Below are 14,876 nucleotides of genomic sequence, written 5' to 3'. Positions count from 1 at the left end.
AAATGTAGCTGGAATTATTCAGCAATTTTGCCTGAAATAATTCTCAAAAAACTTCACCAGCTGATTAATAACCCCCTACTCCTGGAAAGACAAACCTAGATACCGGCATTCCCCAACATATTTCTCAAAAAAAAAACAACAACAAAAAAACAGTTAATATAATAATATGAGAGCAACATAACATCTTAAGCAATAAAGACAAACTAAAAGACTGAATGGTCATGCTTATTGGTAAGTACTTATGCTGCATTCCTTAACCAGTTATGTAAAAGAATGAACAAAAATTGTGAGAAGGCTTGCTAGCCCCAAGTGTTGATAATATAACAAAATAAATATTTAAATTTACATATTATACATGTGGTTGTATATATGCATTTCTTTTTTTTTAAGGAAGAAAAATGGGTTTTTTCATGATTCATTTCATGAGTTAAGGAACAAATATTAAAGCAATTAAAGTGTTCATTATAACAACAGAAATCTGAAAGGAAAAGGATTCTTAAATTACATTAGCTTTTGGAACATTTTGAAGGAAGCAGTAGCATGCCACTTGAAATAGCAGTGCTTGATGCCAGAGACCGTTCCTTGCTAACTAGATAATAAAATCAACCTTCACTAATGAGCTTGGAGCAAAGAGATCAATCCATGAAGTCCAAACGAGAATATGTTTTGAGGAAGAATCCCATAAAACCTTTGAAAATGTGCAGTCCAAAAGAAGATAGGAAGCATGTCATGTTCACATTAACAAAGAAAACTAATGGATGAAGGCCAGCCCCTCTTGGCTAGATTATCAGTTGTCAAATCTTGTTATTGATAGCACCGCTCCATTCCCCGCACATAGCACTAGCATAAGGTGATCGGCAGGTTGGTACCTAGGAATCTGAGTGGTTATTGGTTTGACCAGGTCCACCTTCTAGCTGGTAAACCAGTTCAATCACGAAGCAACATACACAGTGACGAACGAAAAAGAAAAGAGTGTGATATATGTCCGTTTGTGCATGTTGCCTCATGGTTGGACTGGTCCACCAACTCAACAGTAGAATTGGTCCAACTAACATTACACCCGAGAATCACCTAGCACGTATTTGACCCTTGTTTACAGCACCAATCACCAATTGCCATAGGGGACTGGTGCTATGAGTGGTGAATGGAGTGTTGCTGCCAAGTAGCACTCAACAGAAAATTATGGCTTTATCAGGAGCACTAGAGATCTAGAAGTGATCAGTACCTAAATTAGAGACTCTATTAGAGTTTACAAACTTGTAAAATGAGTGTACTGAGAGAACTATAGATCAATTTAACTTCCAAAAAGTCTTATTAGAGGAGGTAGAAGGTGAGAAAGGATCAAAAGTATCCAATATTAGAGATAGAAATCATGAAAGAAATTGAATGTCAATTTTCCTTCTGAAGTTCAAAATCTATCTTTCCTAAGTTCCAAATAACTCAGACTAAACATGAATTAATTTATCATGATATAACTTAAAAATATTAGGGGAAAAAGGTCCATGAGATGAAAAGAATCTACCCACCTGCCAATCCAGAATCTAATCAAATTACCATTGCCAAGAGAGAAGTGATACAACATTTAAAAGCATCTCTAATGTTAAGAATTCCACTCCAAAACGTAGAAGCATTTTGAGGTTCAGCATGATTATCCAGTGGCTCCCTCCTTATGTAATCTACAGCTCAAATAATATCTTTCTATATTATATTATTAGAAGATAAAATTCTCCAATCCAAGACAGGTATTGTTAAAATCATGTAAGTTTAGCACAAGTATATGTATATATGTGTGTACATGTATGTGTACGCTCGTGTGTGGGGAGAGGGTGATAGACTACACACAGCAAGGGAGAAAAGGGCATCTACTTCTCTTAACTCCAAAATCAATAACGAGACATTCAAATCAGAGTCTATATGATTGATCATGATCTATATCAGTAAATACCAAAAAATAAAAAAATCATGTATTTGGTAGTCTCAAATCTATACATCACTTGGACATAAAAACAAAGTCTTTTCATTGTGCTGGTATGCTAAAAGATATAATAAAGTATTTAAATTGAAATTTCACATTATTGATCATGATCCACACATGCTAAAATATATATATAAAGTGAAAATCAATTGATTTTGTTATTCAATTCATAACAAACCATAGTCTCATATCATTTTAACACTCGTTTTTATATCTATTTGATGTATAGGTTAGATAACACTAAGATACGTGATTTTTAGTTTCTAAGTATTTTTAATGGTATAAATAACAATATATCCATAGTGTGACTTTTTGATATAAATGTCTTGCTATTGTTTTTGGAGTCGATACGAATTGATAATCTCTCCTCAAGAGAGGAGCAAAATCCATCTTATATAAATATTATTTTAAAAAAATGGATATAATATATGTAACTAGTGCTATTGTTGGTAGTAAATAGCAGTGCCCATGATGGTACGAATTAAAATCCTCAACAATAAGTAGCAGAAAGCAGAACTAAGGGCTCCAATACCTTTTCTCAAAGAACTATGATAATCTACATCAGCAAGAAATATCTTTTTAAATGTTAAAAATTATTCATGACCAAAGGTTTTGCGGTTTAGTAGATAAAAATCTCCAAATATTTACACCTCCAATTATTACCCATCAAGTTGTGTGAAGTTGAAAATCAGGAGATCAATATGGTACAATCATTGGTTAGCATAGGAGGGAACAATGAGTTGAATAAGATTGGGTTCACGTAAGTTTAGTAAGAAAAACAATATACCAAATCTTGAGCGATACCTAACCAGACCCGACATCAGGTGAAGACCTCTCAACACATAACCATGGGTCATTTCTTGTCACTAGTTTGATGCCAAACTAGTATATTTTGTAGGACTCAATCATTAATAAATATAAGTCAACACATCAAATCTAATATTTATAATTCTTATCAGCTAATTTTGAAATTATTTTGAATAATTGATACCCGAAAAAATCAATCTCGCAACCTATACTATATTGTTTCAAATAAAACTCTACCTTTAAGACTTGAGTCGGATGACCCATGCTTGACTCATTTAAAATTCGAGTCAGAAAATCCGGCCAATACCCAACCCTAACTAAAAAGATCTTGATCCAAACCCGAATATAGGATCGGTTGGGTCAGGTTTGGATCGATATTTGCCACCCATAAGTTAACATATAGTATCCCCACAATTGTTGGAACAAGGCCTGTTGATCATGATTATGACATATACGGATTTAACCCTTTCACTCTACACTTAATCATTGTTATTCTACCCCATTTGGGAGGTCAATTAATCACAGACAAGGTTGAAACATGGGCCATCCTTGCATAATCCTCACATCACAATACTCCCTCCAAGTGGCCCTGTCCTCACACACTCATTCCAATTCATTAACCACACAGACCCACGCCAAGCCAACTCCCATATAACACGTATATTGTTGTACTTCATCATCTTCCATACATACCCAAAAAAAGTGTTGGCTAAGCATGCTTGCCTCCCTGATGCGAAAGTTAGTGCAACTAAGCAAATTGGTAGGTCCCCCTCTCTCCATCTCTCCCATGTATATAAGAGATTGTATTATGCACTCTTCCCAGCTAAAAACTCCAGCTCCGAACCACCATATCCCACTAGAACAAGACCTGTTCCTCTTCCTCTTTCTCATCCACCACCACGGTATCGCCGGGCCACCGGAACTGACAGAACCATGCCACCTCACGAGCCCGAACGCGGCGGAGGCGATCCAAATGAGCCTGCAGTCAACACGACCGTCGTCGCATGTCCAACCCCTCATTCAAATCCTCGTCATCTCCCGCATGCCGGCGTGGTGTTCCCCGTCATCCTTAAGGTATTAAGAATATGCATGCATGCATGCATGCATCTGTGGTTTCGTATAGTTGCATAATATATTAAATGATAAGTTTATGATAAATTGTTTAACGGTTCATAATCAATGATGAATTATTTCTACTGATAACTGTTATCAGTTTGAGGAGGTGGTGTACAAGGTCAAGGTGGGTCGCCACAGCAGCAAAGGTCCAGGGCTGTGCTGTTGCTGCGGCAGAGGCGGCGGCGGCGGCGGAGGTGGCCCGGCGGAGAAGATGATATTGAACGGCATCACGGGGGTGGTGTGCCCGGGGGAGATCCTCGCCATGCTGGGACCCTCTGGCAGCGGCAAGACCACGCTGCTCACCGCCTTCGGGGGCCGCCGCCTCTCCGGCAAGCTCTCCGGCAAGATCACCTACAACGGTCTCCCCTTCTCCGGCCCCATGAAGCGCCGCACCGGCTTCGTGGCTCAGGACGACGTGCTGTACCCGCACCTCACCGTGGCCGAGACGCTGGCCTTCACGGCTCTGCTCCGCCTCCCCCGCTCGCTGGACCGGGCGGAGAAAGTCCGCCAGGCCCACCAGGTCATGTCCGAGCTGGGCCTGGCCCGGGTGGCCCACACCATGATCGGCGGGCCCCTCGTCCGGGGCGTCTCCGGCGGCGAGCGCCGGCGGGTCAGCATCGGCCAGGAGATGCTCATCAACCCGAGCCTGTTGCTTCTCGACGAGCCGACATCAGGGCTCGACTCGACGACGGCGGCGAGGATCGTGACGACGCTGAAGCGGCTAGCGACGGAGGGCGGGAGGACGGTGGTGACGACGATCCATCAGCCATCAAGCCGGCTGTACCACATGTTCGACAAGGTGGTGGTGCTGTCGGCGGAGGGAAGCCCAATTTACTACGGCCGCGCCGCGGCGGCGCTGGAGTACTTCGTCTCCATCGGCTTCTCGTCGCCGCTCACCCTCAACCCCGCCGACCTCCTCCTCGACCTCGCCAACGGTACGCTACGCTTCCTTCATTGCTCGTTACTTGTATCATCTTTCCACCACCGTCGGACCGGTAGGGGCTCGCTAGAGTTCTAGAGTGAGTGAAAGAGAGGGAGTATGCATACTTTCCAGCGTGGGGGCCCACGGGAGCACCCAAGGAGGGGGGCCCAGCGGGAGCACCACGAGCAGCCCACTAGGGGAATGCTCGTTGAACTGGGGACGGGTGGGGACCCGGCTCAGGTTGATAGCTGACCTTGAGCCCCTCATGCACTTCCAACATCGTCGTTGGTTTGACCTGGCGGATTAGTTCATGCTCGCTTCTTACCATGCCATCTGAGCTCAAGAGATGGAGATTCTCTTCTCTTTGGGTAGAATCGATTTGGTTCTATCAACCACCACAAGTGAATATTAGTGGAGATCGAATGCGTAATTGACCATGACAGGACATCGATGCACAAACAACAATAAGAGATTGAACAGACCCTGCACAAAAATGGAGAGGATTAATCCAGCCTTGTGAACTAATGATAAAGATTGAATAGAGCAAAAGAACCGAGAGGAACAGATGAGGAGAGTCAAAGATTTTTAGGTTAGCGAAATATTCCATCAAGAAGATTACGATATCTCATAAAATATAATTGTAAGACTAACATCAGTAGAAGATAACCTTCTTCTTTTATCTTAAGTGAAAGTGATAAGATGTCTAACTTTTCTCGGGAAAAAATATCAATAGCTACCACGCACCTAGGTTAGGGCAGGATGGGAGAGTTAATTAGGCACTGCCAAGATGGACCACAAGAGAAAGAGATGCTTTCAGATGCATGCATAAGAATTTCCTTTTTTGGCCACCATATCCGTCATCCGTTGCGCACTTGTAAAGCCGCACCTTCTCTCAGTAAGCGAACATGGCATCACATCCCAAGAAAAGCAAGGATTGGGTGCGATGTTGTTGCTTTAGGCGCAAAGCTGACAGCGGATACGAATCCCAGTAGGTAGGCTTGAAATGCACGACATCAAAATGATGACCGTGCCCCCCTAATAATACATGTTCTCACTTCTATGCGGGAACAAACAAGACGAATAAAATGCGGGCTCACATGCGAGGAATTATACGGGCATATATTTAATTCCATATCAACTGTATATTAGATAGATCTTAAATACTTGTCCTGGGCAAGAAACTCTAATAACATCTTTTAGCTAGCTTTTTTAGATGAGATTCTGAATTGTGACAAATAGTGTCAAATCAAATTCAGCCTAGTTTATATGAACTAAAAGGTACAACGGCACATGTTCATTTAGGTTAATCATAAGCTAATCATAGTAGTTATGATTAGATTTGAATGAATTTAATCTCTTTTTTTTTTTGTGCTGGAGCGGGTGCATCATGCTTGGCAAGTACGAATATACTCAAAAAAGTCAAAAAATAACAAGACTCGGAGTGCTTCGGATAGGTCCTCCGCTTCCAGCCATAGGGTCTCACCAGAGTGGTTAGCCACATATGAGCCTATCCAGTCGGCTGCCCCGTTGGCCTTTCGGTACACATGCTTAGCCTGAATGGCCAACCCCCCACACACTATAGCCCAATTTAGACCGACTTAAACAAGAAAAATATGTGAGACCCATATTCATTATATTATCTTCTATGAGAGTTGGTGTGACACATCACACATGGTTACACAGTGAATTGTTGGACCAACTGCATGGGTCTAAAGAACTATTCATTTTACTTGATCTAATGCTAACTGAATGACAATGTATGGTGATACATGGTTCAGGGATTGCACCACCTGATTCCCAGCAAGCGATTGAGGGTGGAGAAGCTCTTGGTAGCATGGAACGGGAGCCGAAGGCCGTGAGGGAGGAGCTCATCTCCGCCTACGACCGCAACATCGCCACCCGATTGAAAGCTGAGCTCTATAGTGTGGATCCAACCAACTACGGCTACACCAGAGATGCAGCCACTGCTGGTGAGCTTTCCAAGTAAAATTCTTGTTTTGCCACTGAACTCATGCGTAGTAGAACCATGATATCCCATCGTCTACATGCTTAATTATATGATTGGGGTGGCTGATGCATGCAGCCAAGAGGGAGCAATGGTGCACAAGTTGGTGCGAGCAGTTCAGGGTGCTGCTGAGGAGGGGGCTCAGGGAGAGAAGGTTCGAGGCCTTCAACAAGCTAAGGATCTTCCAGGTCCTGAGTGTGGCCACCCTCGGAGGGCTCCTTTGGTGGCACACCCCACCATCACATATCCAGGATAAGGTAACCAACCCACATCTCTTCCTCATTTTCTTCTTATACAAGATACTTATACAGGATCAAGAAACCCAAATAATACCTTCCGACTAGCTTTGTTGGATGAACTCCTAAGTTGCGACTAATAGTATCAGAGCATATTTGGCCCATAATCTATATGGACTAGTGGATACTGCCGCACAGATTCACTTGGACTGACCACGAGCCGTGTGCTTATGATTAGATTTAAATAGATTTGAATTCTTAGCCCGACAAAGTACCCACCATGTTGCATGTATTTGTCCGACAGACGGCACTGCTCTTCTTCTTCTCGGTGTTTTGGGGCTTCTTCCCCCTCTACAATGCTGTGTTCACCTTTCCCCAAGAGCGGCCCATACTGATCAAGGAGCGGTCCTCCGGCATGTACCACCTCTCCTCCTACTTTTTGGCTCGAACTGCCGGCGACCTTCCCATGGAGCTCGCCCTCCCCATCGCCTTCGTTCTCATAATTTACTGGATGGGTGGCCTCAAGCCACATCCCGCATCCTTCATCCTCTCCCTCCTGATCGTCCTCTTCAGCGTCCTCGTCTCCCAGAGCCTCGGCCTGGCCATGGGTGCGCTCCTCATGAATGTTAAGCAGGCCACCACCCTTGCCTCCGTCACCACCTTGGTCTTCCTCATCGCCGGCGGTTACTACGTCCAACAGATACCCCCCTTCATCGTCTGGCTCAAGTACTTGAGTTACAGCTTCTACTGCTACAAGCTCCTCATCGGTGTGCAGTTCAGCGAGGAGGACTACTACGAGTGCTCGCCGGGAGTCCTGTGCCCGGTGGTGGAGTTCCCTGCAATCAAGTCAGTGGGACTCAACCACATGTGGGTGGACGTGTGCATCATGGCGCTCATGCTCCTGGGCTACCGGCTGGTCGCTTACCTGGCTTTGCACCGCCTGCAGCACGGGTGAGGAAGAGGAAGTCGCCATGGCCAACTCGCATGCTCTCCACATTGCCCTTTCAGCTACCAGACTCGAGAAAGAGATACACCACAAGATGAGCCAATGAGCAAAGGTTCGTTTTCTTTTTTCCAACTGATGAATAACACTGAGCCAGAGGCCCTCAGTGATGACGAATAAATCAAATGTTTTGAGCTTCCTCCTATGAGAGAATTGCCTAAGAGTAAAATCTACCAGCAAGCAATAAATTTGGAGGAAAATACATGCAGAACTACGTTCAAATTTTGATATTGTAATCGATAAATAGAGGAAGTATGAAGGTAATCTGATATCAGAAATCATGGCACAAGAAATGCTGGATGACTAGCTTTTAAGGAAGAAATGTTTCTGTTGCTTCCGGCAGGCATAATAATAGAGTTTTTGTTGGTAATAAAATCCACTCGATAGAAATGATTCGAAACAGAAATAGAAGTCTGAAGGTACTTTTGACTTTTGAAATTGGTGAATCGCTATGAATTCTTGAAATTTCGCAAAAGAATTACAGTTCTCTGAACAACAGATTCTACATGTTCGAAATCTACCAAATATTGGACATACAAAATGTGGAGGAGAAAAGAACTAGGCAGCTGAGAATTTGGGGGCTGAATGGAACCTTATGAGATTACATACTGCTGCAAATGTCTTGTCCTCTTCTTGTTCTTCAATTTTCTGAAGGCACTGGACTCAATCTGCCGAATCCTTTCTCTGCTCACACCCATCAACTCCCCAATTTCTTGCAGTGTCTTCGTCATCCCATCCTCCAGCCCGAACCTCCATCTGACCACTTGCTTTTCCCTTGGATTTAGAGTATCCAGCACCTTATTCAGATCCTGCTTCCTAAATTGCTTTATGAGTATTTCTTCTGATGTTTCAGCCTCGGGATCTGCTATAACTTCCTGGAAGAAAAAAAGCAGGACACATCAGTCAAAACCTGGAGCAGAAGATCAGAAAAAGAATGATCTTCAAAAATATACAAGAGGATGAGGAAAAAGGATGATGCACAGACCGAAGGCTTTAGGCTTTGGTTGATACCAATCTTCTGGTCCAAAGATCTTGGGGCTTTAGGGGTTAGCATAACTGCATTAAGCCTCTTCATTGACAGCCCTGTTGCCTCTGCAACTTCTTGATAATCAGGATACCTTCCATTCTCACTGTAAAGCTGCTTTTTAGCCTCCCGTACTCGATATGTAGCTTCAACCATGTGGAACTGTTCAAAACAGAATATCAAGAGAGAGAAAAAGAAATGCATACATGAAGAACCAATTGACAATCAACTCTATAACATACAACTTGTTGTCCAATTTAAACATGATTGAGGGAAAACAAATTCAAATTTTAGCACACAATTCAATCTCTAGATTTATGTAACTGAATAGTTTTATTGGGTCTTATTCTATTTGATCTTTTAAAGGATACCGTTTGACTAGCTTTGCCTTGCATCTTTAAGAGGATAAATTATTAGCTTGCCAAGGAACATGGGGAATTTGGAATATTATGAAGATCTGGACTGCTGATAGTGACTCAAATAATTTGAACTTAGCCCCCCACCCCCCACCCCCCCAAAAAAATCACAGCAAAGATTTGTAACAACTCGGTCCAGATTATTGTTATCTCTCCAGCATTTTCTTAAATCGCCTTCAATCCTGGAAGGGCCCTACAACTCAAGAACTCAATCAGGATAACTCTAATCCCACTCAGGGGAGGGGGTTGAGGATTGAGACTTACATGGCTAAATCATGAAACTCTGGTAAGAAACAGATCTCTTTCCTTTTAATAGCCTAAATAAAATTGGTAAAAACAAAGAAAAGAAAACCAACCTTCTACTTTTTGTTCTACTTTTTCAGTTGTAACATCTCATGCTGCACTATCATCTTCATGTGGGCCAACAATTGCTTACATGCTGAAACATGACAAAATAGTAAAGACAGCAGTCACAACTCCCATACATCCTACGTATTTCGCAATCCAAGGCTAATGAGATGCAACATCCTTATAGCACTTAATGCTCCATAAAAGTAGCAAACTGTGTTCAAGCATCATGCGATGCCTCAAGTTGCTCTAATGATGATGCATACAGGTCTGCAAGTCCTTTGCTGTTATCCTCAGCGAGTTTCAACAGAGGTATATCTAACCAAAAGTGAACCATGGACCTAAATATACTTCCTTTGTACATTGCCTAGTGCCTCAGAGGTCTCACTATATTATTTCTACTCATTCCAAAAGCCCACTTCCTCTTATCATACAGAATTAGATGCTGAATGTAAAAAGAGCCTGCAGTTTTCCCAACTTTGTTTTTGAAAGAAATCCCAGGACAGCTCCAAATAACACTTTGCTGCCTACAAAGCACAAACAGCTGTAACAGAATCGCTTCCTTATGATCCTTCTTGCTGTTTTTTTCAGAACCCAATGAAGATATATCTAATAAAATGAAAGATAAAAACAAGGTGACAAGCCTCTATCCCAGGATGAAGGAGGCATATCCTTTTCTCATTTTGGATAGATAAATACATAGGGATTTATCAGAAGAGTGGAAGGAGAACAACATTGTTCATCCAGATTCCAAATGGCAACAACCAAGATACAAAACAGCTGATTGAAATCTTCAAGAAACCATAAAGATCTTCGTCCTACCATTCCAGATGATCTTTTGACTTGTCAGAATAGTAGATTCATATTTGTTCTCTATTTAACTTTTGAGGATACAAACATTTCCCCTTTCTTTTACTCCTTTTTTCCATTTTTAAGTGCATGGTATGCAGAAGTTATCAAATTTTTAATATGAATTATCTACATTCATCCAACTTCAAGAACAATGTGTAATGGTAATGCTGCAATCCATGTGAATAATGTCAGAGGAGAACTTACTGGCAAGCGAATTGTCCTAGATTGCTCTGAAAGAGATCTGCGAACTGCTTGTTTTATCCACCAATGTGCATACGTGGAAAACTTAAACCCCTTTGAAGCATCAAACTTTTCAGCACCCTTTACGAGGCCTCGGCATCCTTCCTGTAAAACAATTGCTCAAAATTGACATACTGAAGCTGGACACAACCATAAAGTTTGCAATCATTCCCAGGCAGAATACACAAGCACCTGAACAAGATCCTGAAGGTTCATTCCTGCACCCTGATAGTTTTTTGCAATAGATATAACAAGTCGTATGTTACTCTTGATCATTTTGTCCTTGCAAAATCTTCCATAACTTAAGCGCTTCCTTAGTGTCCTTTGATCAACTCCGGCTGCTGCCGCCCATTGAGCAAAGGTTGGTTGGCCACCATGTCGTTCTGCAAGCTCCTGTTGGAGTCTTTCCAGCTTTAACATGTCCTGTTCACATTCAGTCCCAAAAGAAAGCATGAATTGGATCCAAAATGCAGCTTGATTGGCAAATATGACATGATAGGATATGGTCCTCCAGGAACAGACCAATATGGAATGTTAGTTGAAATGTTGAGTAAGAGGAGAACTTGAGCATAAGACAAGCATAATAAAGATGAGAATATTATGCAAACGTCCATCATAATTAAATATCTAGAAATGAGAACATAGGAAAGAGATTAAGAGCAACAAAGAATATAGAAGAATGAAAGAGGTAAATAAATGTATATGATGATCAACATGTTCACTTTATCACATTATGTAATATGGACAAGTCCAATTAGCAGGGGCTCTCTATTTGAGGTTAACCAGTTATAAAACAGGAGGAGAAGAGAAACAAAGTCTTGGCTGAAAGTGGGACGAAGGAATTTGGAGGAAACTTTGGTTATGGAGGACTTAGGAAATGAAATGGTGTAGAATCCATAACTAAAAATTGATGGAAGGAGGATCATGTTAATAATTTTAAATTTAGAACTACGATTCTGGTCCATCTATTGCTTAGATCTCTCGATGCACTCAATCTTTCTTACTTCATGGGAATGAATTCTGCTACCACCCTCTAGATACTATTGACGGACAGAGTGATGCATGTTAGTACAAGGAAATAAAAAAAAAAAGAGAAAATCCAAGGCTTTAAGTGATGTGTGCTGATGCTGTGCCAGCCTGGCATTGACACCACACATGACATGAGATCTAGTTCCATGCCAACACTTGGCTTGCACTGGCACCGAACAGTTCTGGATGCTGGTCCAGGCTTGGAATGGTATGTGCTGGTCCATGATGATCAGAATGATGGCACTATAATCGTTTCTTTAGTCATTAAAAATTCCTCAAGAAATGAGGAATACCAGATATGCACTATAAACCTATTAATGTACTAGTGCTTACTTGAATTGCTTCTGACAACTCTAGCTCTTCAGCTGCTGTGAGAAGCTTTGATGTGCTTGTTGTACCCCTCAAGTAACGCAAAGGATCTGAATAATCAACCTCCTGAAAAGTTGAGCGCTTTTTCTTGCTAGTTGATCCAGACTTGACAGGGATAACACTAACAGCAGCCTTCTCTGCCGCCCTTGTTCTTCTAGCTTTTCTGTCAGTTTGACGTCCAGATCTCACAGCTATGCTTTCAGGGTACTGCATTTGTTGGGACTCAAGTTCTTTATGTGTTAAATTGGAAACATCTGTGCCTTGAGATGGATCTTTGGCCTCATGGGGCTCAGTGTCAGTTGGAGTATAATTGTTGGTGGTGCGAATCAATTCCATTTCAGTAAGTCTGACCCTCTCGAGTCGGAGGGCATCAGCTTCAGATGAAAAATCCTCTGACTTTTCCAATTTTACAGATGGATCATTTCCGATAATCTGAGCTGCATCTTTGGCAACTTCAACGGCCGCTCTAGCAAGGGCAACTGCCTCCGCAGCAGCTGCAGCTATAACTGCCTCTTCACCTGTGAGAAGTGTTTCTGTGGCTAGGGTTGCTTCAATACTGGTCTGCACAAATTGAACGAGGAAAAATGAATAAATAAAGAAAAAAGTGTACACATTGTACCTAAATGAGCTGAAGATAGGTTGTTTTCCAAACCCAATAACCTCAAGTTAGAGTTTAAATAAGAGGGTCAAACAAAACATGGGCAGAGAAAAAATATGCTGGTCTTTTGACATGCGAAGAATAGAGCAAAGAAAATATGTTTCTTATAGTGTTTGGCACTGTTATTTGTATAGTTTTGTTACTTAATCACTTTTGGTTAACAGGAAAGCACACACATGCTTAGTTAGGCAATGCTTTACAAAAAAAAGGTGCATAAACTTATATATATATGTGTATGTGTGTGTGTGTGTATATATGAAAGCAATCTAGCAATAATTCTGTCTTGCTACTATCTTTGTAAATAATAAATTTCAGAACCAGGCTGTGGACACCTAATTAATCTATTATTGTGGAGATAGAGTTTTAAACTCTAAATTTGCTTAAAAAATGTACATGCCTTTGATGATATTATCTACAATACAAGATTGAGTCAAAGAGAATTGTTATTCATTGAAGAAATAAATGAGAAAAACTTCTGTCAATATTGAACACTGAAGAGAATTTTCTCCCCCCACATCAGGCTACTTAAATTTTCCATCTTGGAATTCTTCTCGGATTTTGAATTTTACTTCCTTCACACTGGTTTATTTTCCCATTCAAACTACTTACATATTATGGCCAAGTAATTTACAATTTTTCCACTGAACATTGCATAATACAAACCCTCACTAGCATGTCTTTCACATATCATTTTCTCAACCACTATTGACTTTATTAATCAATTCAAATGAGTGAATTTATCCACCACAAACCAAAACGAAAACTCAACCTTGTGAAAAAAACCATCCATTCTCTGCAATACAAGGTTTGCTATCTCAGTACCGAATCTCGTACCGGTGCCACACTAGCATAGTGTTGGTATAGTACGGAGTTTTTTTGGCGTACCGAGTATTTGTACGCCATCCGTACTAGATACCGGTACTGAATCGGTACAATACGTACTATCTGATTCGGACCGATACGGCATACCATATTTGCATACATAAAAACATTTTACAATACTTAAAAGACAAAGTCAACTCAAACCTTCATTGGTGGACCAACGGCTCCTACATATGTCAAGGGTCTTGTAGCATCTAAGGAGGTTGAATGAGCTTCCAAAGAAGGTATACGCTGAATGTCAATCACCGCTGCAGTCAGGGTTGAAACACATGGACTTCGAAAACAAACAGAATCTCTGGCCTTTGCTGCAGAAACAGAAATTCAACATAGACAGAAAATGGTCATCGTCCCTCAATTCTTTGAACGATTGATAGAATGCACAAATTAAAAACCATCATGCATTTAAATCTCCATCAATCTTTTTCTTTCTTCTTTTTTTACAAAAATGCCAATTGTAGATAAACTTAGAGCATGATTCAGAAATTTAATCAGACTCCAAGAGGATATCATGTCATGCTTTCCACCCAACTCACATGAATAATGCGACAAAGAAAGAGCCATTCTGAATTTTCTATTCAAAAATAAATAAAAGCGCTGGGAATTAGCAAGAGATCAGCTTTCGGAAGACGACTTACAGTTCAGGGAGGGGTGGTGGGAGAGTGGTCTGAAATGGGCGTCGGGGGAAATGGAGGGGCACTTGAACTGCGGCACCAGGCACGCCATCCCCCCGACTCTTCTCTCCTCCTCCTCCTTTCTCTCTCTCCCTTTTCGGATCGCCTTACTGACTGCGGGAGATGATACGAGGAAAAGGAAGACAAAATGATGCTCTGCAAAACTTCATCCTCCGTTCTTATTCCTTCGCTTTTTATTTCGTTGACGTGCGAGAGAGAGAGAGAGAGAGAGAGAGAGAGAGAGCGCGCGCCGGGGTGAGGGTGAGAGGCGGAAGGATTAGGAAACGGATAAGGAACAGGGCGAGAAGGCCTGGTTCCAAGAC

The 14,876-nt window shown here is 41.7% G+C and overlaps 2 protein-coding genes across 2 annotated transcripts; one reads left to right on the top strand and one right to left on the bottom strand.

Moving 5' to 3' along the window:
- Window positions 1-3,446: 3,446 nt before the first annotated feature.
- Window positions 3,447-8,470, top strand: LOC103718564 (ABC transporter G family member 14-like). Its single transcript, XM_008807451.6, has 5 exons — window positions 3,447-3,856; window positions 3,996-4,833; window positions 6,599-6,790; window positions 6,904-7,082; window positions 7,366-8,470. Exons 1-5 carry the CDS (start codon window positions 3,716-3,718, stop codon window positions 8,014-8,016), a joined length of 2,001 nt encoding a protein of 666 aa, XP_008805673.4. The 5' UTR covers window positions 3,447-3,715; the 3' UTR covers window positions 8,017-8,470.
- SIG2 (RNApolymerase sigma subunit 2) lies at window positions 8,471-14,655 on the bottom strand. Its single transcript, XM_008807452.6, has 7 exons — window positions 14,518-14,655; window positions 14,027-14,187; window positions 12,307-12,903; window positions 11,137-11,367; window positions 10,909-11,049; window positions 9,050-9,250; window positions 8,471-8,939 (listed from the first exon to the last, which is right to left on the bottom strand). Exons 1-7 carry the CDS (start codon window positions 14,603-14,605, stop codon window positions 8,658-8,660), a joined length of 1,701 nt encoding a protein of 566 aa, XP_008805674.4. The 5' UTR covers window positions 14,606-14,655; the 3' UTR covers window positions 8,471-8,657.
- Window positions 14,656-14,876: the final 221 nt, after the last annotated feature.

Source organism: Phoenix dactylifera, chromosome 3 (genome assembly GCF_051530095.1).
Source record: "Phoenix dactylifera cultivar Ajwa chromosome 3, Ajwa_hap1_PhDact_Kaust_v1.1, whole genome shotgun sequence".
Taxonomy (NCBI): Eukaryota; Viridiplantae; Streptophyta; class Magnoliopsida; order Arecales; family Arecaceae; genus Phoenix; species Phoenix dactylifera.
Note: the sequence above shows the minus strand (reverse complement) of the source record. Positions and strands in the feature narration are given on the sequence as shown.